Below are 23,779 nucleotides of genomic sequence, written 5' to 3'. Positions count from 1 at the left end.
CCCCTTGCGGTAAAATTCAAACTACTCTGCAAAAAAAAAAAACCTTTTGCAACATTGTATAACCTCAACAGCATGTTTAGGCTACTATGAAAAAACATGAACTCTGCAAAAATGTTACTGTATGTGAACAGCTCTTTGTCCGTAACTGGCATTAATTAACCACGTTAGACTGCCGTGACGTAATGCCTACAGGTGTTGCCAATTACGTTTGTGATGACGTTCACACAATTACCATATTTTCGGCACTAGCTTGTGATGATCAATGGAAGGAGAAGACAGACAACCGGGAAGTAAACTACCTCGTGGGTTGACGAGGCTTTTGCCGCGATATGATCCAATTTAGCGGCCATCTTCAAATTTCTCCTCGGTTACTATAGCAATGACAACCATACTTACCTTAAACCGATTTTTCGTCAAAAGACACACAAGTGAAAAGTGTCGAATTCGTTTAATTTATACAATGCTATGCATTAGACTTCTAATAAAGAATTGTTTCTATAAGTGACTTTTATTTTTTTGTTCTCTTTTAGTGTGTGAATATATCTTAATATCATGTTTTTTTTGTATTCAGGTTGATTCCTGAAAACGTTTTTTATAGCTGAAAGTGGTAGTGCTTTTAAAGGTGTGCATTGCTCATTCGCGTTTGCTTACCGGCGGCGGCCGTGTTACCTTCAAACCTAATAATGCACATAGAAAGTGGCAATATTGTATTGCGTAAAGTGGTACTCCAAAAAACGACACTCCACCGGGAAAAAAAAACTATGAATACCCTCAATTATGAAAATCGGTTGGGTACTTCCTGGACAGGGCTGCGCACGCTCTTTAGTGATCTGGTTGTCACGATTGCAATAGGGCACTTTGCATAGAAGGGTGGAGTTGTCCGGAAGCGGAAGTGACGAACTGAACGGAAGTAAGAAAACGACCGTAAGGCTGCCCGAGGACGGAAAGCTACGGCTGCTTTCGGTGATTTATCGTGAGCATTGGTGAATCCGGGCCGCGGTGAGTGCGGCGCCCTTTCTTTACAGGCTTCATGTGGGCCACCGGCTCGAGTGGGGGTGCAGGGCAAGGGCCGTGTAGGTGGGGCTGAGTAGTGAGACCTGGGAGGGGTGCGGCGAGAGGCGCGGCCGCTGCTCTGCGGGGGCGGGTGGCAGGCCGTGCCTGCGCCCCCACGAAACCAACCAATCAATCAATCGGTGTATACAGACTTCGTATATCGGTCCCTTCTGAAACGAGGGGCCCGCAATTCAGAAACGTAGACTTCCGCCGGCCTGGTGGCCTCTGGTACCGGGGTGGGGCTGGCGCATACCGCAGGGCCCCTGGGAGGCTCTGCCATTCACCCAAGCTGCGCGTTGGGTATTTTTTGTATAGATCGATTATTTTAGGGTATATGTCCCCTCTTTAGAATTACCCTTCCACAAGAAGGTTTTGTGTGTCACTACATCTGCCTTCCGCCAGATCGCCACCTCGATACTCCTCCCCTCGGGTGCCCCTTGCTAGCAGTTACTATCCCGTTTTAAGGAGCACTGGGCTTGCGATATAGCGTTCAATTCAGCATATCGTTTTCCTCTGTCCACGGGGCCTTCCGAGACGCGACTTTGTCGTGTTTTTTAAAACAAATTCTACCTAGCGGCCTGTCTAGGCCCGCATGTGTCAGATCAGTAATTCTAGCTCTTCAGAGACCTTGAGTGCTTAAAAGATGAACTTTATACAGCTTCGGTTACTATATGGCTTTTCGGCAGCTCGCGTTACTGTGATCGCAACAATGTTGCGGTGTTACACCGGAGTTTTTCTGCTCGGTGGCTACATTACTCGCACCATTTTTACTCTACACAAAGTAACTCACCACTCTTCCTCCGTTGTATTCTTGATATGTTGCCCCTCGTTTGCTACGATGTCTGCGGTTACGCTGTAAAATATAAATTTCCCAGGATGTCCAAATGTCTTTTTAGACTAGAGAAACTGCCGCAATTTCCACTGTTTCTTAGTTTACTTGTTTTTACTGAGAATTTGGTACTTTAGAGAATTGCCGCATACGTTCATGGTAGTTTGGCTTTCACTTTTAATGTTACTAGCTTATCCACTTAATTGTTACACGCCTTGTTACTTGCTTATACCACAGTACGTGGAGCTAATTTGTTGCTGAAGTTGACGCCCTTCTCCCGACGTCATATTTTTTCTGTTGCCAAAGGAATCACCTGTGTCACAGGAGTCTTATTTGGCCTAATACATCTAAATGGGGTGATATGTTTTACGCCTATTGCGTCTTTATTTCTGACATGATGGAGGTGGTAGTTTGTGTTCGTTCACCAAAATGTTTTTAGGTGGTTTAAATAAAGTATATTCGTTGCTCGTACGCTAGCAAAATGATCATGAGATAGTCTAGGAGTCACCACAACCAGCACAAAGTATATTTTATAACCACCGGCATTAGTTTATTGCTTGTCACTGCTGTGACACACCTTGTCTGAGCCTCTCCTGTATTTATTTTTTATTTATTTTTACGCCAAGCAGTTTTAACTCCCATTTCTTAACGTACTCTGATTTGCTGAAACATTCAACAGGGCTAATCCGGCTTGGAGATGGGTCACATACCAGCGAGTATTGAGGAGTCTGTGGCCAGCATCATAAGCTGACACTGTTGAGCGAATAGGCACATTCATTCAACCAGTACAGCTTACTGAGTTACCAAGCACACATTGGTGGTATAGGTGCTTAATTTGAGCTGGTGGTTTTCGGTGCTCGTAATCCGCACTTAATTCTCCACAGTGGCACTATCTACAGTACACCACATGGTGGCGTTGGCTGTCTGTTTTTTAAAGATAAGCACAACAACTGTTAAACTTAAATATACCTTAAAAATGAGCAATACCGGTTTGCTCATGCTATTCTTACCCTTCAGTGGCATGGAATAGTCACAGATGAGTGCAATGTTCAGTATCTATGTTGGTACGGTCATCCGCTGCACATGCAAGGGCAATGTGTGACGCAAGCGGCAGTGTCCTCTTTAGAAGGGATGTGGCACTTGTTGTTTTTTTTTTTTTTTTATACAGATTAAGCACTGATGTAATTTATGGTGTAGTAAAGGGATTGCATTTTTCAAGTGCATGGTCTATACTTGTTTAATAGAAGCCAATATGTCTTTTGCACTGCATGCTCACTTTTGTAGTAACCCATCCATGATGTTCGTTGTATTACACTTTGTTTTATAAAAGCACACTAAAGGCTACTCTTTGGGTGTGCTCCTTTTGACTTAAGTTGGGAGGCTTGAATTCTATAAATCTTTTGACCGGACTTGTCTTCTGCTGCAGTGGGGGTTGCAGCTAGACTTTTCATTGATTTACCTGCAGAACAGTCTAACCAATGAAGAGTAGGGAGAACTTTTACTAAAATCTCTGCAGAGTCCCTTCATTACTTGCAGTGCCATGTTAGGTCTGTTTAACAAAGCGTTTTAGGTCGCAGCCTACTAGTCTGGTTTGCTAAAGACATCTTGGGGACACTTTGAAAGCTAGCCTAGGAATGCATTCCACCCTTTGCTTAGCATTGTGTTTGTTTGTAACTCACATTATCTGGCTGTATTTGCTTTAGGCTGTCCAGCTTGATTTCGTCCCTTCCGTTGTTCAAACCATATTTACTGTATTCTTCCACAAACTCGCTTTCTGTAAACTGGCCTTTACATCTTGCTTTTATCCTGTCTCATTAGCTGTGCATACATTAACTGTGGTCAAATGTCAAGCTGTCCGGGAGCTTGGTGCTTAGGCCACTGCACACCCTTCCACTCTGTGCCATACCACTCCCTTTTACAACACTTCCAACACTCACTCAATGCCTCTCCATGACAAGCCTCTCAACTCCATGAGAAGTAGTACTTGTAAATCGCAGTTTGTCACATGAGGGTATCCAGGCGGTTTTTGCAGTCATCCATCGAAGAGCCAGGCCTTGAGCCTCTTCCTGACTTGGTCAGCGAGGGTGTAATGCGGGGGTGGGGCATTCCAGGCTTGGCAGCAAGATGGGAGAAGTAGCGTCTCCTAGAGCTGCAGCAGCGTCCTCTGGAGCGGCTGCAGTATCTGTGCGAGGTGAGCTGAGGTTCCTGGGAGGTCAGTGGAAATGTAAGCATGTTCTTGGTCATGGAGGGCTTTCTAGGTGTTGGTCAGGAGGTTGTATTGGCATTTCTTCTGGACCGGGAGCCAGTGAAGGTCCTTCAGGTGCTGGGTGATGTGGGTTCTTAAGGGATCAGTCTGGCGGCTGCGTTCTGGATCGGCAGGTGCCTGCATGGGTTCAGAGGTACCTGCACAGATTGCGTTGCTGTAGTCTATTCTGCTGGTGATGAGGGCCAGGGCCGGACTGGGAACCACAACCGGCCTGTGACAGTCTTTCTGCTGCTGATGGGGAGCCACTTGAAAACTTTGCTGAGTGTGTAGAAACGGGCTGAGGAGATGGCATTGGCTTGACGCTTCACTGAGAGATTACTGTTGAGGGTGATGCCTAGGTTGCGGGCTTGGTCTGTGGGGGTGGGGTCTGAGTTCCCACAGCCCCCAGGAATCGTTCCAGAGGGCGGTGTCTGCCAAAGATCAGCATTTCAGTTGATGTGTTGGGCTTCAGTAATTTGTCCTTCATCCAGGTTGAGACGTTCTTCATACAGTTGTGGAACTTGGTCTTCGTTGGGGTGGGGTCTGCCGAAAGTGAGGGTGAGCTGTGGTTGGCGTAGGAGATGTCGTCTTGCAGTCTGACAATGTCTGTGAGTGGTGGCATGTAGACATTGAAGAGAATTGGGCTGAAGGATGAGCCTTGGGGGATGCCGCAGATGGTGTGCGTGGCTTGCAAGGTAAGAGGCGCAGACTCTGGGTGCGCCCGGTAGGTTGCCCATCCACCTGAGCGAGTATTCTGTGGTTTTGATCTGGCATAGTCAATCAATGAGTGTGTGGTGGGAATCTATGTCGAAGACTGCAGAAAGGTCATGCAGGATCTGGGCGGCCGATTGTCATCGTGTTGAATAGGGTTTGGATGTTGTCTGTTGCGGTGATCAAAGCGGTCTTGATGCTGTGATTGGTTATGGAGCCTGATTGGGAGTGTTAATAGGTTGTTTCTCTCCAGGTGTTCTGTGAGTTGGAGGTTTATGGCCTGACTTTGGCAGGAAACTGGAGCAGAGAGGGGACAGTAGTTCTGGAGCTTGCTGGGGTCTGCAGAGGGTTTCTTGAGGAAGAGTCTGACCTCCGCAAGTTTCTAGGTGTCTGGAAAGGTGGTTGTCGAGGCATTGAGAATGGTGGTGAGCTGATCTGGTCTCTTCTGGGGTTAAACATTTGGTGGGGGCAGGGGTCGGTGGGTGCTCCACTCTTATGAACTCCATCCATTCGGGTTGTGTTTGGTGTGCATAGTTGCTCCCATGCGGTGGGAAGGTGGTCTGGATTGGGGATCAAAGTTTCTATAGATGGTTGCTATCTTGTTGAGGAAGGGGTCGGTGGGGGTCTGAGTACCTGTGAGGAGTATACCATGACACTTCACGCCCATCTAAACAACTTATTCCACTCCACTGTACCCCAATCGCCACACTCCACTTTGCTACTATCTACTCCACCCTACTCCAATCTACCTCCCTACAATCTACACCACTTTAACCCAATTCACTCTGATCCGGTTTTCCACACTCTGCTCCCAGTCCATTCAAATTTACTCCACTCCAAACTCTAGTAATCTTTCAATTTCTCTCCAGTCGGCCACACTCCACTCTAATTCAAAATCCACTCCAATCTTTCCAACTCCACCCCCTGCATTCCACTGTACCCCACTCTACTTTAATTTTCCACATTTAACCCACTCTAGTCTAGGCCACACTCCACTTGACCCTTATCTACTCCACCTCACCCAATCTACCTCAGTTCAATCTTCCTCACTCACTCTGCCCCAATCTACTTTGTACCAATCTGACCCAATATACTCCATTCTATTCACCCAACTATAATTCACCTAATATACCTCACTCCATTCTACCCCATTCTGTCCCCGCTCCAATCTACCCCACGCCACTAACTTTTAGCCATGCTGAACAGCAGCCAAACTGACCTACATAATGGCTAAAGCACGTTGCCAATAGCTCTCGTAGTGGCGAGACCTCTTGGCTTTGCCAGTGTTTGTTGGTGTTACTCTTTTAGAGAAGTATAAATACATTGGTCTTGATATTGGCTAGGTAGTGTTACTCTTCCAGTTCACTAGGGGCTATTTTAAACCAGTGAAGTAGAATCAATCATCACACTTGGTCACATTCACTCATTTATCTCTTACATCCATTTGAAAGGATTAGCTTTTTTTTAAAAATAGAACTGTAGCAGGCGTTTTAATACATTTTTCTAACAGAAGCACAAACATGATTCTATGATGGTGGCCTTATTAGCTTTTCTCTTTGCAATTAGGGCAGTCTGGTACCTAAATGGCCACCCGGCATCTCAAATCAAATAAAAGCTGCATTCCTGTTTGATTTGGGTGGACACTGTAGTGCCAGGCTGGTCTGATCTCGAACACTATCAAAACCACCTGCACATTTCCACTTTCACCCTGATAAACTTGTATGGCAAGATTGGCCCCCACAAATCAAGCAGTGTCAAAACCAGCAGATGTGTTTTAACTGTGCTAATGCAAACTAGCCTAGTTTCTGGGTGCCTATCTTTGCACACATAGGCCGACTGCAACCAAATCTATCTACTTTGCAAATGCTTGTTTTTGGGGAGGGGGTTTCATGTTTTTGTTTACTGTATCATTTGTTTTGGTCTTGTGAATAAAGTTGTTGCTGCCACATTTGCATCATTCAACAAAATATCGATATCCACACTAGAGCCTGAGTATTTACATCCTGTGATGCCTTTTTGTGGTGGAACCTTGATTTTCACCTCCACCATCTATGTTACAGATTTCGGGATACAGAGGGAAAGCTTGAAGCCTCCTTTTTAGGTCCCTCCTTTGCAGCGCTTGCGCTGTCTCTTCGGGACATACTAGATTCAGGACATGGGCATAAAGCTCTGCCCATCTTTTTATTTGTCTCCTGTCCTTTGTAAATGGTGGCTGCTTTTTATTGGTCAGTAGGCTTGGCAGTCCCTCCCTAGTACTGCCTTGTCTCTTTCTGTAACCGCCCATGAGGACTCCCCCCTTTTAACACATGTTGTTACTCCCTAGGTTTTAATTACAGCCTCACAGCACTATTTTCTTAAAGGGCTTCAGGCAGGACATTGGCTTGATCCTAAGCAATGATGGCAGTGGTTACTTTGCTCACTAGCACATCTCACATTTATAAGACCATCTAAGTTTCACTTCATCGGCTCCATACAGAGTACAACCTAATCTGAAATTAATATAATCATTCTTTTGTCACATTTCAAAGCTACTAATTGTACATATGGACATAGCTATTTGAATGTACTTGTGGTACTCTCTTGCATGTAGTATATTATGGGTAGTTGGGTGGATTTACCACAGCTTCTTCAGGATGCAGTACCATATGTGACCAAAGGAGGTCCCACTGGACTGCTTTTGGCCACATATAGTACAGCACCCTATAATTAAGGCTCCCTGTTTTCCATTTTTACTGATAAATAGACATAAAATATTTTTTTTTCTATTTTCTATTTATTTGTAAATGTGGATAAAGACTGAAATTGGGCAGCTTTTTGACCAATTCGAAGTACTGTCTGCCATGACTACCAGGCCAATTGCTTTGTGGATTGGTAGGTAAAAGATTAAAAAAGAAAGGACTTTTAGTAAAGAGGCTTTAACAGCAGTAGATATGCACAAGGCTTATACTGAAATGTGCGTACCTAGTAGGCATTCAAGCATTAGTGCACATTTACTGGTTAAATATACTAATTGCAGCTTAATTTTTCCACAAAACCCAAAATAAATATGGATAAATACAGACGGAAATATAAAAAAGAAATACCATAAAACCGGGTGCCCCATTTATAATGCCAATAACTCCTACTCCAATTCCTACTCCAACAACTGCTAGACCAATTGCATTTCCAAAGCATTAGGTCTTGCATTTGTTAAAGTTGATTGTTGGTGTTGAAAATGAAAATGTTTTTTACTTTTTTTTTTTTATACCATTGACAATAGTGCTATGCAAATCTAACCCCATTGTAAATAAAAAAAAAAATAACAAAAGTAAAAAACATTATTTTCAACGCCAACCGCTCTAACTTTAGCAATTGCGAGACCTATTACATTGCAAATGCTTGTTTTACTATTCTAATAGGCAAGTCATCCCCATTGGAGAGGAATGCAGTTCAGGTTGTGCCAGATGAAAATGAGTATTGGCACAGCCAATAGGCGTCACCTTTGTGACCTATTGTCATTGGGTTTTTTGGAGGCGGGGGGGGGGGGGGGGGGGGGGGGCATGCTGCCCAGGGTCTGTGGTGCTGTGCAGTATGGCTAAAGTAAAGGGGGGAAAAGCAAAGGGGAATGATAGTGCATGGAAAGAGACGTGCGCATTTGTTACAGCTCACTGTAATGGAGTGCATCACACTAAACATAAATAGTGCTTGAAAGCAAGAAGCAAAATCATCTATAAAAGCAGCGACGGCAGCCAATCTGATAGTAAGGATTCGCTGCTCCATGGCAGGTACCAACACAAGATTGACAAGCTGAGGCATAAATGAGAAGCAGGCAGATAAGTGCAATAAGGGAAGCCAACACATTGTATGTAATTGGCGGACTCCCAGCACTTTTGTATCGATGAAAAGCAAAAGTATGCTTCTTAATAGACAGCATATGTGCTTTCTTTTAGTCCTGACATAAGTGTCTTTCAGATCTAGTAAGTTGCTCTATTTCCGGCATTTTATTGTGCCCTATTTTTACCGCCCTAGCTTTGAGATTTAGAAATCTTAACATTTATGGTCGTAAATGCGTTTTACTCTTTACTTTTACCCCACCTGTTTAGTGGATGCAGCCGTTTACAAATCCATCTTTCGATTATAATGTGATTATTTTAAATCAAGCTAGGTGTATTTATCTTCAGGTTGCATTGGTTCGACATTTTATAAACTAATAATTGGACTAGGGGAATATTCAGTTTGTTTAATCTTTAAGTGTTGCACTTCCTGGCGATTTGTCAATTGCTACAAAAAGTCTCTTCCTCCAGCTTTTTTTGTGTAAAATCAGTGTTCAAGCGAATGGCCCCTGTGCAACTTGGTCCTTTTAGCACATTCTGCAACTTATTCCATTTCATCCAAAGAACTTGACTATGAACGGGGCTGTAGTGTTTCATGTCATTTGATTTGAGTGCTCAATGGCCCTTTGGGGAGATTGCTTGCCCATTCATGCTTAAAATGCCCCATTCCTGAATACATTGGCTACGTCATGCCAGTGTCACCAAAGTTGTACTCGGGTGTCCTTGCCCAAGTGTGTAAAAAAACAAGTGCAGCTCCTGGTTTTGGACTGCAGCCCCTTATTCTTGCTGAACACATCGTACCCAACACTTCGCTTAACACCAAATGCAATGTGTCCCCAAAATCCACCAGGCACCACTGTCGCCAATGCAACCACTTGCAAACTCTGACATTGGCATTCCACTTACCCCTCGTGGCAAACAAGCAAAACTCCATATCCACCCTCGTTTACACATTTAACATGTGTATTACAGAATCCGATTTCTTAACCCCCCATCTTTAGATGCTCCTCTACCTCTGGCCGGAACCCTCGAACCCCATCTTCTGATAACCTGAACCCAACTAAACCTGCTCCCTAACAGCTACTTAGTCGGCAAAATCTATGCTTTGTCCGTGCACACTCAATTTGCAGATTCGTAAAAAAAAGTTCCCAAAAAATAACTCTGCACATATTTGCGTTGTCATAACATGCCCAACTCGGCACTGCATGACATCTTAGCACATTACTGCCAAAGGCCATTAATGGTTTTAATGTACAGAGGATTCATGTTCTGGTAGGAATTGCGTGGCAGTGACGAACAAACTGGCTGCAAGGAAAGTCAACTTTTGCTGCGCTGCTTCCCGTGACAAACACTTCTCTAGAGACGTTCAGTATATTTCTTTTCTATTACGTGCATGTAGGAGGCACTTAAAGTCAGGACTTCTGACCTTAAATTCAGATACAAGTTTGTAATGTTAATAACGTACGGGTGCCCTGTTAACTGCACCTTATAAGCGCTGTAATTTGCACATGGGTTTGTTAATTAAAAAATAGCAGTTCCCCGGGTCCATGAAATGGTAACGTTTATAATGAGGTGGCAACATAGTCCTCTCTTTAACTTGCTAATTATAGCACTCGGCAGCTGAAGGTCACGTTTCAGTTTTAATAAGGCGGCTGGAGTGGTTGCCACAATAAGTAAATTCTAACTCCGTGTCAAGTCAGTATGGAAAACATGGGCATTTAATAATCCCTTTACCCAGTGACCCTGATTATGTTCTTCTATCCCCTTATGTGCATGCATGGAGAAACTGCCAGTCAGCTTGGCCTCGGGGGAAGGATAAGGGGTAAAACTTGGGTGTGGGGCCTCGCTTGCTGTGCTGTTCGTTATGCTCTGTTGCGACTGCAGAAATTTAGAGCGAAGTCGAATGTGATGCACGCGCGGTAGAGGGTGGTACTTTAACCAAAACTAGGGACACTTCCGGTATCTTTGCTGAAAACATGTAGAAGATACGGAGAAAATTCCTATAACTAGAGGCGGAACATAATGTACCCGCCCAAGTTTAGCGAGGCTTGTAGAATTCCAACAGGAACTTGAACGTGTGCACTTTTATCCACCTGGGCGTAGATTGGTCAGTCTGCTTTTGGAGGGGAGCTTTAGATTTCCCGACAATCACGCTGGCATATGTTAAAAAAAAAAAAATAGAAAGTGGCAACCTAAAGGGAGAGGAATGCAGATTGGTATGAATACTAAGTGAGAGAAACAAAAGTTTGTAAAATCAAATTTTTTTTTAGTACATTTAAAATCAAATAAGTTGTGTTTTACATGCGCATGCAAAAATCCCAGGTAAAATCCGACGGACACCACCATACCGGACTGAAATCACCCATACCCAACTATTCACCACAACATGCATTTATTAGAGGGGTGTAACACCCCAAACGTCTAAAGTAAATATTTTTAGCTAGGATGGTAAGTGCAGAAACTAGTTTTGTTCTGGGCATTTAAATGCGTTTGTACTTGTTTATCGTTCACAATTCCCCTAATTGAGTGATCTGTTCATATTTATATTAGATAATTTGATCTGAACGTTGTAAGTCAAGGAATGTTGTGATAACAGCTTTTAATGTTCCTTTTCCCCCCATAGTTGTAGATATGGATCCAGCTGAGCTTGTGCAGAAGGCTAAGCTCGCCGAGCAAGCCGAGCGGTATGACGACATGGCTGCTGCCATGAAGGAGGTGACTGAACACGGGAAGGAGCTGACCAATGAGGAACGGAATCTGCTGTCGGTCGCATATAAGAACGTAGTTGGGGCTCGTCGCTCCTCCTGGCGCGTCATCTCCAGTATTGAGCAGAAAACCGAAGGCAATGAGAAGAAGCAGCAAATGTCCAGGGAGTACCGCGATAAAATTGAAGGCGAATTGCAGGAAATCTGCAACGATGTTTTGGTAACTTTCTATAAACTTTAAAATAGTTATAGCAAAATTTGAAATGCTGCATTTTGGTTAGCACTTTTAGGGAGCCATTTTGATGTACAGCTTAAGCAGGTTAACTTCTGAAAGAATCAGGGGCTCTCCAATCTGTGTGTCTATATCTATCATCTCCATCCTTGACTTTCCAGAGACACTTGATCGCTCCAGTCCAATTCTGCAACACAAAATGTGATCGACCGAATGCAATATATTAATCTCAGCTGGTGACACCTCAGTTTGTGCCCAGCCACGTGCAAATCAGTGTTGACCCTGGTCCAATCGAAACAGTTCAGGCCAAACTAAGACAGCACCTCCTATAACCAGAACACAAGCAACCTAGGACTGGTTTTGCACTGATAGGGGGTCATCAGCCAGATATAGTATGGTTCCAGTGAGCATAGGACCCACATCTGTGGGGCAAAATAACCATGGGTTGGAATGCCACCCAGATTGAGTGCAAGCGGTTAGACTTGTTGCAAGCATCCTCCATTACCCTTTGTTTGATGTACCGCCTTAAGCATTCAAGGTTATGCCCTGACATGGGTCTTGGCTCACTGTACTGCTGGAACCTCGCTACATCAAACTGAAAAGTCCATTCCCCGCCCCCCCCCCCTCCCTCTTGGGTTGCTTATGATCTGGTTCGGAGAACACATGACTTGACAGTTCTAGCTGGACTGTTCCTATTGGAGCAGGATCAAGACACATTTGCATATGGCTGGGTTTGATCTGCAGTTATATGGTGGGAAAAAGCACGATGAGTTGGAATGCTACCCCTGAGTGATTGCCAATGGTTAAGCCTATTGCAAGCATCCTCCCAACCACTTTTGTTTGTTTGTGTCACTTCTGTGTCTGTAGAAGTGCTAGTGTATTGTTCATGTGCTTTCTGTTGGACACAAGCATTAAAAGCTGTAATATTGAATCTCTGGAGGCCATTTCACACTTGTGCCGCCTACACTTTATTTCACTCTAAGACATGTTTGTTGAGGGTCTCTATCTTCATGCTGCTCAAATGGGAGCTTTATGTGCATCAAATCAACCTATTTGAAAAACATAGTAATTGACATTGCAAATTGTTCTCTTAGCTGTATCCGAAAAGCGTAACCAACACGAAGTAGTAGTTTAGCCATCCTTTCACCTGTAAGTGGACCGTAAGAAGGTATGTGCGGGGTCGTTATGCGCTGCAAGTGCAGATCCCACGGTGATTACCTGTCAGAAATATTTCGAATGTTAAAATAATTTTCCTATTTAATGTACTCATTGGTTGTAGTTTATGGAACTAAATGCTAAGTTTATCCTCACTAATTCCAATTTTCCGTTACCTTAACTTTTTTTTAGTGCTTGTTGGACAAACACCTAATTGCAAACGCATCACAGCCTGAGAGCAAAGTCTTTTACTTGAAAATGAAAGGGGACTACTACAGGTATCTTTCTGAAGTGGCAAGTGGCGACAAAAAGAAAGGTATGTTTTACAGTACACTAAGGCCTGGGAATAACATCTTGCATGCAGCGCTAGTAGTGATGCAGCATTATTTTATATCTTTGGACACCATTATTTTCAAAGCAAACTCACTCAATACAAAACTCCTTTATTACAAGGCTTCTATTAGTGAGGATGTGGGGTTCAGTCTTTTTCAAGCATGGTCATTGGGTCAGTCATTTGGGCTTTGGTCCTTTGGATCTCTGGAACAGTCTTCTCCGTCCCTCCAGTAAGATCTGCAGTGAGACGTAGCAATTCTAAGAGCTTGTAGACTGGTATCCTCCAACTCAATTAATTGCCACTCATGCGTAAAAAAAAATATATATATATATATATATATATATATATATATATATATATATATATATATATGCTTCCAAACTCCACTACTTATATTTCTGTTAAATTCTTTGTGTCCTCCAACATTGTTCAAACGTGCCAATTTGCCAAAACTGTACAGGTTTCAAAGTTAGCTTGCTTCCTCTATTCACAATACTCTGCTCTTTGTTCTACTTTTTGTTCTTAGAGATGTACATGCTTAAATTATGATCGAGTTTGTTAGGCATTGGTTGTCCAGTTAGCACTAGACACTTTTAAGATCTCGAGTGGTGTGTATTTTTTTAAAATATATTTTTTATTTTGTGACTGCCTCTATTTGGTTGTTCAATTACCCTTTCTCATTACTTGTTTTTTTAAATTCTAAATACTTGCCAGCAAGATTTTGGCTTTTTTATGCTTGCAAGTAGATTTTGACTTGCACACTAGACCAAGTAGCTGCTTAATGATAGCTCAACAAAAGTGACTGCGCTCACACCTTGATTAGTCTCAATTGTCTTTTTATTTAAGAAAACACACTGGATAGTTCGTAGAAGTCTAATGTGCGTTTAATGCAGAACATAGCCAACAAACACTCCGAAATAACCAATGCATTTGCTTAGTTAATGGACTAAAGGTGCGTCCCTGACCACTTGGAGCATGTAACAAAAAAGAATCCTCAGATTTTGGTGCTATATTTATACACTTTTTTCCCCCCTCAATGAAAGCGAATGAAAGAGTGAACACCTGATAAAACTGAACCTACATAAAGGAACCATGAAACGGGGGCCAGGCTCACATCATGGGGAAAACGTGAGAGGGCCTCACAGCTTGATTTAAATATCGCCAGATATATCTGCTACTTCCTAAAACCTTATGTCAGTGTGCCAACTTCAGTAGGAGCCTATGGTTGCCAGGACAATTTAGCCAAGATGTGCAGCCTCCAAAGCAGGATGACATGTAACATTTAAAATGCATGTCAGTATGAATATATAGCTCAGGCTTTAATGGGCGTCAAACAGGTACAAAATAGTTGATCAAAAAAATATAGCGTCATATTGAGGGACACGTGGGTTAACTTTATATAGTACATAAGCAATCATTCAGGCATTTACATCTCTTCTCACATGGCTCATATTGTGCAGGTTTTTTTTCTTAATGTTGGCATTTGTGTGTTTGTAGGTGCGTTTGATGGTTATATCTGTGTAATATATATCTTTTTTTGCTTTTGGTAGAAACTGTAGACAAATCCCAGGAGGCGTATCAGTTGGCCTTTGAAATTAGCAAGAAGGAAATGCAGCCAACACATCCGATTAGACTTGGGCTCGCTTTAAATTTTTCCGTGTTTTATTATGAAATTCTTAATTCTCCTGATCGAGCCTGCCACCTGGCAAAAACGGTAAGCAGGTTTCTTTTACTTAAATTTAATATTGACTGTTTACTTTTAATTACAGAAGACTGTTTTTTTTCCCTGGGTGCCAATTTACTACCCCTCCCCCACCTTTATCTTCATTGCAGTCATTTTCCTGTCCGAACTGATATAAGGGGTTGCTTTCACACGAATCCTTCATACGGTCAATGATGTGACTAAGTCTTCGTGCGAGATCCATATACAAGGATTGATGTGTTAGGTCTCCTTTTGTGACCATGGACCAGCAACTAGATTTGTCTAGGAGTTGACTATCTTAATTACCATTATGTTTAGAAATTAAATTGGATTTCCATGTTTATTTATGGAGGAGCGGTCTGCTCTTTGGTATCTAGCTAACTTGAAACCTAGATAAGATATTTGAAATTAGCAGTCTTTCACAAAGAACATTTTTGATTGGAGATGTTTTGTGTGGACGTTTATCTTGTTCCCTAATCTGCACAATTTCTTTGTGTATAGTTATTCTAGTTGTCAGTAGTCCGGGCCCAAGCTAGACAATCTAGGTGAGCTGAGATGCTATTGTTGCACTCTTAAACTGAGGCCGAGTGTTGGCCGAATTCTGTTGCGTAGACAAGAAGCTTTCTGTGAAGAAAGTACTTAATTGATCTGTTATAAGTTTCCAGGTGGTTGGGATCGTTTAACTGTTAATGGGTGTTTTCTTAACATAGGCATATCTTCAGTTTTCCTGTTTTGCATGTTTTCCCCAATCTGTGTTTGTCCTGGCTTGTTTGTGGCAAGGTTAGTCTGAGTTTATTGCTTTTGCAAGTTATGCATGGGTGGTCAGAGGGTGAATGACAGCTGCTGGGTGGAGGCATATGTGCCTTGGATCTTTAACCATTGTTTGAAGGTATGGTTCAGTGCTAAAAGTTAGGGGTCTCAGGTCTCCGTCTAAGTACTGCTCTTAAGACCAGTCCTGCATAGACTTGCGGAATGGTTTGTTTTATCATGGCACGACTCCCATCCCCCAAACGATGGAGGGTTCTTGAAGCATGACAAAGTGAGGAGCCGGTTTTTTACATGAACACTGTGCCAAAGGACCTGGGATCCTACAATCTTTATGGTGAGACTTCAAGCCTTTCAGACTAGTGTCACCTACAGAATCCAAGTGGTGCAGGGAGACCTCAGAATGGACCTTACTTTTGTGCTACCCTAGAGGACTAAGGTATGGTTTGTGTTGAAGTCTGTTTCAGGTAAATTTTGGTTTAATTTTGCTAAGGAAGAGCCTTTACCATGCGGTCTTGATTTTCTTGTCAATATATTTGAAGTAGTAGTCGGTGGAGAGTGAATTGAAGGGAGAAAAGCCTTAAACATTGAAGGTTTTTCCACACAATGCCTTTAATAAGCAGCCTTTACCACGCAAGTAAGAACCATGCAGGTAAGGTTTAGCTGCGGGTAGTTTTAAAGGGTACATTTTAGGACTGGGTGGTGGTAAAATGTGACTGAAATTTTAGGGTGGGGAGTGGTTAAGGGAGGGAAGGGTCATTTTACTGGTTAGAGGTGGGTAGCGGTAAAGCGACGTTAGGAGTAAACTAAATGAGTTTGGGGGTTCCCACATTAAAAAGTAGTCATTTAAATTAAATAAAGTAAATAAAGTATATATTGGGGGCTTACTTACCTTATGTAAGCCTGGTAAATATTGCATTGGAAAGGCCTGCTTTCAAATGATTTATTTCTTTTTGTTGGAGGGGTGAAGCTCGGGGAAAACTTTTGGGATTTGTCGGCCTGTACATGAATTTTGGTGATATCCGTGAAAGGAAGAATTCTTTGTTAGATTACGTTTTGTGAGCACACTTAGTTCTGAATTATGTTGAGTTCCTGAGTGTCCCGAGCAGTGGAGATGCTCAGCTGGAGTTCACAATCATCAGCATATTGATGGGTTGCATGTGGCGATTGTTAATGATTGATAACAGGATGGAGCTTTGGGTATTCTGAGACTAAGGGTTTTTCCAGATTTCAGATTCTCATTTTAAAGAACATATTGCTGTTGGGGCGGTATTTGATGCACTGTCGAAAAAGCAATATGTTTCTGGTAGGCTTTTCGACTAGTTTGTCCTAGTTGGAGCTAGTTTAACAAATCTTGTTTGATGAAAAACTTGTGAAAGCTCCCCCCTTTCTTCCCGAAGGTTTTCTTATAAGGTTGGATATGATCCATGCACTCACTCATTCACCCTAAACCCTATACCACTACTATGATCCCCCAAAATAACCCTTTTTGGACTCTTCCATACTCTACCCCTCCTTGCATCATATCCCACCTCTTTACTATTCAGATATCCCAAGCGAGCCTTTCTAAACCCTTCCCTCTGACTCTTCCACCTCCATTTTACTCATCCCAATCCGCCTCCTATTGCTATTGGCTCCAAAACAAATAATTCTAAATCCTTTCCCCTTCTATCCCTCCCCTATCCTTTTAAATCCAAATAACAGACTTGCATGTCCACCACTCAATTTAATTTAAAGTTTCACTATACTAATAAACCACTAATCATTTATGGGTTCCAGAGTAGCGTGCTACTCGCCGGAAAAAAAACTTCAACATCCCATCAGGGGTAGCAAGCACTATATAAATGCAAACCTTTTCACTCTTATATCCCTCCACTATCCTTCTCCATTCAAATAACTGAATAACACATCCACCACTCAAATTTCTGTCATATTTTCACTATACTAATACTTCACTAATTCTTTACAAGTCCGGAGTAGCGTGCTACTCGCCGAAAGAGCAATTTGACGTCTCGTCCTTGGTTGTAAGCATTATATAAATGCAATATCCCCCCCCCCCCAGCTGCCTGTCTTGTGTAATTCTCTGCTCCTGCACTGTGCTGCTCTGAGCAAGAGTACTTCCCTCTTCCCCTATGTCGCTCCCTATATGCAGTTTCCCAACCTCAGTGTTGCTTCCCCCACCCCCAAAATACACAGCAAGTTTTCTATTTAGTTACTACCGATCCAACTCTTTTGGTAACTAAAAAGCTAAGCTCCTTTCATTTTGTGAGCACATGCATGTATGGTGTGCACACCTGGAAAAATTATGCAGCGCTCTCATGAAAGACTTAACTTTTTAAAACTTTTACCTTGCTGTACAGCATTGGGGATGCCGTGCAGAATCTAAAAACGATTGACCAAGCCAATAAGTCACAAAGGCAATAACAAACATTTTTGCCGATGCTTGTAAACATAGGGTTTGAGGAGACTCCTATACTTGTGTAGCCGGAGTGCCCATTTTTTGCAGCTAATAAGTTGTGTTTTTTTTGTTTTTTTTTTTCTTTTCTGTAAAATAAATTTGGATGATGGCAATTTAAAGTAGTTTACATTTTACTTTTCTAAATTTTCCTTAAAGGCAACAATCTCTGAATACCGGAACATCCTCTCCCTCCGCGCCTTCTCCCGCATCCGAGATTGGGTTGGAGGACTAACCGTTTAGTCCTCCAACCCAAGTTATATCCGAGTCTGCACTTTTAAAATAGTGTTTACTATTCTCTGGATTTTGTAGGCAAATGGCATGGTTACTGTTCCAGGTGGTAAATGTTTCTTAGTCATCTTAAACAGTACCTCACTAGTAACGTTGTTCTTGTGCCCCCTTCTATAATTACCCGCAAGACCATTTTATCAAGTTATTTTCCTAAAACACAGGCTAGTTTCTGAAAACTGGAGTATGTTTTTTCCAACTCAAGTCACTCGTGCACCTTTCTTTCACTATGCCATCTCTTTTTGTGTTAGTCTTAGTAGTAGGCTTATCTCTGAACCAAATCCGGATTGTAGCGTTTGCCAGGAAGTTTCTTATACAAGATTGGGTGACAGATGTGGGCTAAGCTGGTAGATGAGGCCTGAGCAGAATCTGACTTTAACAACATATGGTGTTTTAAATTGTATTTATCATTTTCGTTGGGCTTTCAAGGACGTGCAGTGCATGTGGCCAGGCAGTTCTTGTGGATGGTCAGACACCCCTCCATTGCGGTCTGTTATTTAAATCAGAAGGACCCAGATTATGCCCCCGGAGCGTAGGAAACGACAATCCTTGGCTAACAGTGTGAAGAGATAGTAGTGTATATACCTGGGAACGGGCACAAAAACCTGGGAACGGGCACAAAAGGAACGTAAGGCCTACTTACCTGTATGGGTAAGCTGCATTTGTTAAGTGTGCAAGTAGCCAAAAGGAATAGTTTAAAACAAGGGTATCAAAAGAGCTTCACAATCATTTACATTTGCAATTATATTTGTTATATTTTATACCACATCTTGATAAGATTTTCTGAGTTTGCATGATTTAATTGTGTACCAGGCATCACAATCGCAAAAATATTACTAGACCTGCAGGTCTAGTGTGTTGAATAAATTACTCTACCTAACTGTAATGTGCTTGACCCATAAGCTGGTCCAAATTGTGAGATCCTAAGCAAATACTTTCTATAGTCTCCTTTATTTCATTATTAAATAAAGCACCCTAAATGTGAGTTCAGCATGTCTGCTGTATAAAAACGCTTTTGAGTCAAAGCTATTTATGACCCCTCACTTGCCTCTTGGTCCATCAATGGCATGGTCATCGGCGCTAGGGCAGGAATGTTTCTGAGTTCCATGTTTAAAAACTTGCGCTTTTAATAGATATATTATTGAAGCATGATGTGGTACTCCACTTCATTTACAGACTGCTCGTTTCCATTGAAATGGCCACAAACATTCCCACTGACCTGCTTTTTTACTGATCAAACTAGTTAGCATACAAGCGATAATAGGGAAATTAGGTTTCAGCGAATTTTGATCATTTTCACATCGAGTAAAGAATTACGACTTGTTTTTTTCTATTTAATGTTTCCAGCACACATCAGAATTTTAAAGTGATTTCCCAACTTTGAAATATATTTTGAAATATTTGTACAGTTTACAAGATATTAAATGTTTTAGAAATTAAACTGAATTCCCATAGCCTTTCATTGTACACCGCATGATTGTCAGACTGTTCCCTGTACTTTTCTTTTAGTGAACACGATAGCCAGGATAAAATAAGGAACAATCTCTAAGCTGACATCTCACCACTGGCTTGGAACGCATAGCAAATTGAACAGTATTTAAAGGCATATTTATTCTTTCACGTTCCTGTATACCATCACTTATCCTGGTGGAAATATTTTATATGCCTTGTAAAAAAAAAAAAATCTGACCACACTTTATTCACCTCTGTATGGTTGTTAAGCCTGGGTCTTTTTCAAGGCTGATATTTGAGTTTTGTAATTTTTGTTAGGTTAAATTCTGTACAAGTGAACCATTTTTTTAGAACACACTCGTGAAGCACTGGAAAGGTGATTCCCACTAGAAAATGAACGTAGTGTGCTTGTGAGTAGTGAGGCTATAATAACTTTTTATTCTAAAGCTAAAAACTCAAGCAGGTTTGGGTGAAGAGTTCACGAATAGGGTTGAACTAAAGGTATATTAGAAGACGTTGTTTTTTTTTTAATTTATTTTTTTTAAAAACCTTTATTCGTATTAAAAGGATATACAAATCTGGGCCTACAACCAAATTAGCCGGCCACAATACGGAAATCGGGCAAAAGATCCAGAGCGAGCATTACAGTACCAATCATTAAGGAGCATAAGCGATACAATCCCAAAAAGGAGGAAACACGGAAGGTCTAGGCGACCAGCGCACAGGAGCAGAGAAGGTTAATTTTATAATATGGGGAGAAGGAGTACGACAGGTTCAGTGTCAACATAGAAGAACCCGAATTCCCAAAACAAACCCTCAACAACAGTAAGGGGGTATGGGGCCGCAATACAGGAGAGGCAACACCGTATACATAGGTATAGAAACAGTTGCGTTAAACACAATCAACATTCGATCACTATCGACTTTGCATGCCCACCACCCAATAGCACATCGGAAGCAGAACGAAGGGATCTGATGAACATCTTACCAAAACTGACCCGTCATACTAACCTTGGGTAAAAAGGGAAGGGGAGGAAAGAGGGGGGGGGGGAGAGAAGAGGACACGAAGGGAGAGAAAGGAAGAGAGGGAGTTGAAAACAGAAAACGAAAGAGAAGAGCGCCACGCCGACACAGGCGTCCCGCGGTGGGGAACACAGGAGAGAGAGGAGCATTGGCAACGAGGAGGGTATGGCAGTCGCTATGGAAAACAGCAGAACTATAAGCTACAGACCCACCCCCAGTCATACCACGGGAGGCAAGGACAGACGCGGCACTCCTATAAAGAGATACAAAAGGGCCATAGAACTGAGGAAAATGAACATCAAATAGGACCCAACCCACCCATCCCACCCTGCACCCCTGTAGAAGGCTACGGCCTACCCATCAGACAGCGTGCCTGTCGCCCTAAACCAGAACCCGAAATGCAATAGAGAGAAGAGAGAGAATAAATGAGACAAAAAGAAGACATGAACACAAAGGAAGAAATGGGAGGGAGGAGCAAGAGGGCGGAAACAAATAGTCGGCCACAGCCCTCCGCCCAACCTTACACTCGTTGTACGAATGAACCAGAACGACACGATCTCGAGCGCCATAATACTTACAGGGGGGGACCTCCCACCGCGCTATGAATATAAGCAACTACACCACAAGTGCGTAGACCAAAAATCCACCGGAAGTTGTGCACATCACCCCAATCCTTTCTTAACCACAAACCCCACCCACCACATGACAATGTGAATTGAGCCACTTGATGCGAGGCAAGCACACAATTGAGCGAAAGTACGATAAAGACGTAAACCAGGGGGGTCAATCAACCCGCAAGTGAGCATAAGTTCAAATAGGTAGTTCAAATGTATCAGCAATAGCAGCACGGGCAGTGAAAAACAGGAGTTCAGTTTCGCCGTTCGGAAACGCGGGAGTTTCCCCGCAATGTAGAAACACGAACTCGTAGATGCAGAGACAGGCAGCAGTCCAGTATTCCTCCCAGGCACCCAAGTAGGACCGGGCTCCGGCACAACATCCGAGTCCCGGATCTCAATACTTCGAAGAGCAGGTAGTTCCAAAGCCACTGGCTCATTAAGCGGTCGATGACCAGTGGTAATAACCCTCGCAACAGCCGAAGGGGGTGGGGCAATGGAAGCACTGGGACAAGGGGGATGCATGAAGAAGCGTCCATCCAAGATGGCGGCGGACCGCGAAGAGCGTATAGGGGCATTGGGGGCCAGGGACGCGTGCAAGGATCTCAGGGCATCAAGAACATCTCCAATTGTAGGCTCACGCACACATGTCCAGGCCCCCGTGCAGTCCGGCAACCCAAGTCCGCCGCCACGAGGTGATCCATATTGCAGATAGGCGGCAGCCATTTTGTGAAGTCAGCCCCTTCACCACCCTCCGCCACTCTCAAAACGGTTCAAAAATGTAGGACTTTACAGAGCTCCGGGGGGTCCCAGCGATGGCGGCCTCGGTGCAGAAGGGGTACTCGCCCAATGCGGGGGGCCGCCTATCTCAAACGCCGGCGCTCCTCACTAGCAGAGTCCAGGCGCGAGGGTCCAGGGTCGCCGGACGCAGCAGCGGCGGGGGGGACCCCTTCACATGACCAGTCCCCGGAGCATCGCGCCCCGCATCAGCCTCAGGCCACCAGGACTGGCCCGGCTCAGGATCACCGGGATGTTCGCACAACGGCTCTCACCAGTGGCTCACTCTCTCGGCCGAGGTCGACAGTCACAGCAATACCAGGCCGGATCCCATAGGCGAGGTCCCGGGCCAGGCTCCACGGAGGCCCCGATCCATTCAGGGGCGCAACTTCGGAACCGCGGCACGTCGGAGCTTCCGGGAAAGATGGTGAGTATGAGCAAAGCGTTATGTTCCCAGTTCTTCGATAATGTGTCGTCTCCGGACAGGATATAAGGCAGGATATACGAGTCAGGCCGGAGGGCTGACGGAGCCGAGCTAAAAGGCGACCATTACGCTCGCGAGCTTGGCTCCTCCCGAAGACGTTATTTTTAAGGACCTGCAGTAGTGGTATGAGGATGCTTGGTTAGTTTGTTAATAATGAAATTGTCAGCGCAGGAGGAGAGGGAAGAACGCCTGTATTCTATGAGAAGGCTAGTACATTGGCCAAGATGGCCACCGGAGCAGGAGCCTGCTAAGAGCTCCTGGTGCTTGGGATCCCTCTTGTTGGATTTATCCCTGTCAGCGCCCATCGCTCCGGGGAACCGAACTCATAAGAGTAACAGGATTGCAACCAGCATCTTTTAGTTCTTCCTACCTTATCCGGTGGATGGTTGGAGCCACCCGTCTCAGTCCGGGTCACCTGGAGACATCTCCACTCTCAACGGACGTCTGCTGACCATTGGTTCGGATGTCTCGAGCCTGCGGAGGGTCTGCGCCCTGAAGCTCACCCCCCCCCCCCCCGCACCGAATTGTGGATCCCGTGAAGGGCTTTTGCCCCCGACGAGTCTCGTGCCCACGGTGGGTTGTTGAGCGATCTGAAGCTCACCCCCTCCCCCACCCCTGCATCGGAGCTGTGGATCGGTTGAAGGGCTCCTGCGCCCGACGAGCCTCGAGCCTTCGGAGGGTCGGCGATCTGAAGCTCACCCCCTCCCCCCTGCACCGGACCCCCTTCACCGGACCAGACTGTGGATACCTTGGAGAGCAAGTGGATACCTGTAGTTGGTGACAAGCGCCGGGTATTTGACCAACAAAGAAGAAAAACAGCAGCCACGGCGTGCGTTCCACCGAACCACGTAAAAACAAAAAATGGCTGCCGCAGTGGAACGCAAACCTTCGGAGCTTGGAAACAACCTCCAATGACCCCGCGAGGAGTGCTTTTTACCGTGTAAGCTCGGCGTTGTAAACCCTATGCGGTAAGCGGCTATCGGCGCACTGATGAAGACATAAATGTTACTTTGCTGAGAATAACTGTAGCATCAGACAGTGCAGGTTCTACAGCGAGCGTCCTCTCCTAGTGGACTGGAGTTTTTCTGTGCCGTATGTGACATCGTCTGCCAGGCGGGGGGTACAGCCACCAGCAAGCCTCAT

At 44.0% G+C, this 23,779-nt stretch overlaps 1 protein-coding gene across 1 annotated transcript in view; it reads left to right on the top strand.

Annotated features, from left to right (window-relative positions):
* The first annotated feature begins 786 nt into the window (after positions 1-786).
* Positions 787-23,779, top strand: part of YWHAB (tyrosine 3-monooxygenase/tryptophan 5-monooxygenase activation protein beta) — a 49,933-nt gene continuing 26,940 nt past the window's right edge. The window contains exons 1-4 of the mRNA XM_078651921.1: positions 787-999; positions 11,274-11,575; positions 12,935-13,058; positions 14,627-14,790. Coding sequence (XP_078508047.1) covers positions 11,282-11,575; positions 12,935-13,058; positions 14,627-14,790 — 582 coding nt within the window. The 5' untranslated portion in view covers positions 787-999; positions 11,274-11,281. The remainder of the gene's footprint in view (positions 1,000-11,273; positions 11,576-12,934; positions 13,059-14,626; positions 14,791-23,779) is intronic.

The sequence above is a fragment of the Lissotriton helveticus genome, chromosome 7 (assembly GCF_964261635.1).
Source record: "Lissotriton helveticus chromosome 7, aLisHel1.1, whole genome shotgun sequence".
Classification (NCBI taxonomy): domain Eukaryota; kingdom Metazoa; phylum Chordata; class Amphibia; order Caudata; family Salamandridae; genus Lissotriton; species Lissotriton helveticus.
Note: the sequence above shows the minus strand (reverse complement) of the source record. Positions and strands in the feature narration are given on the sequence as shown.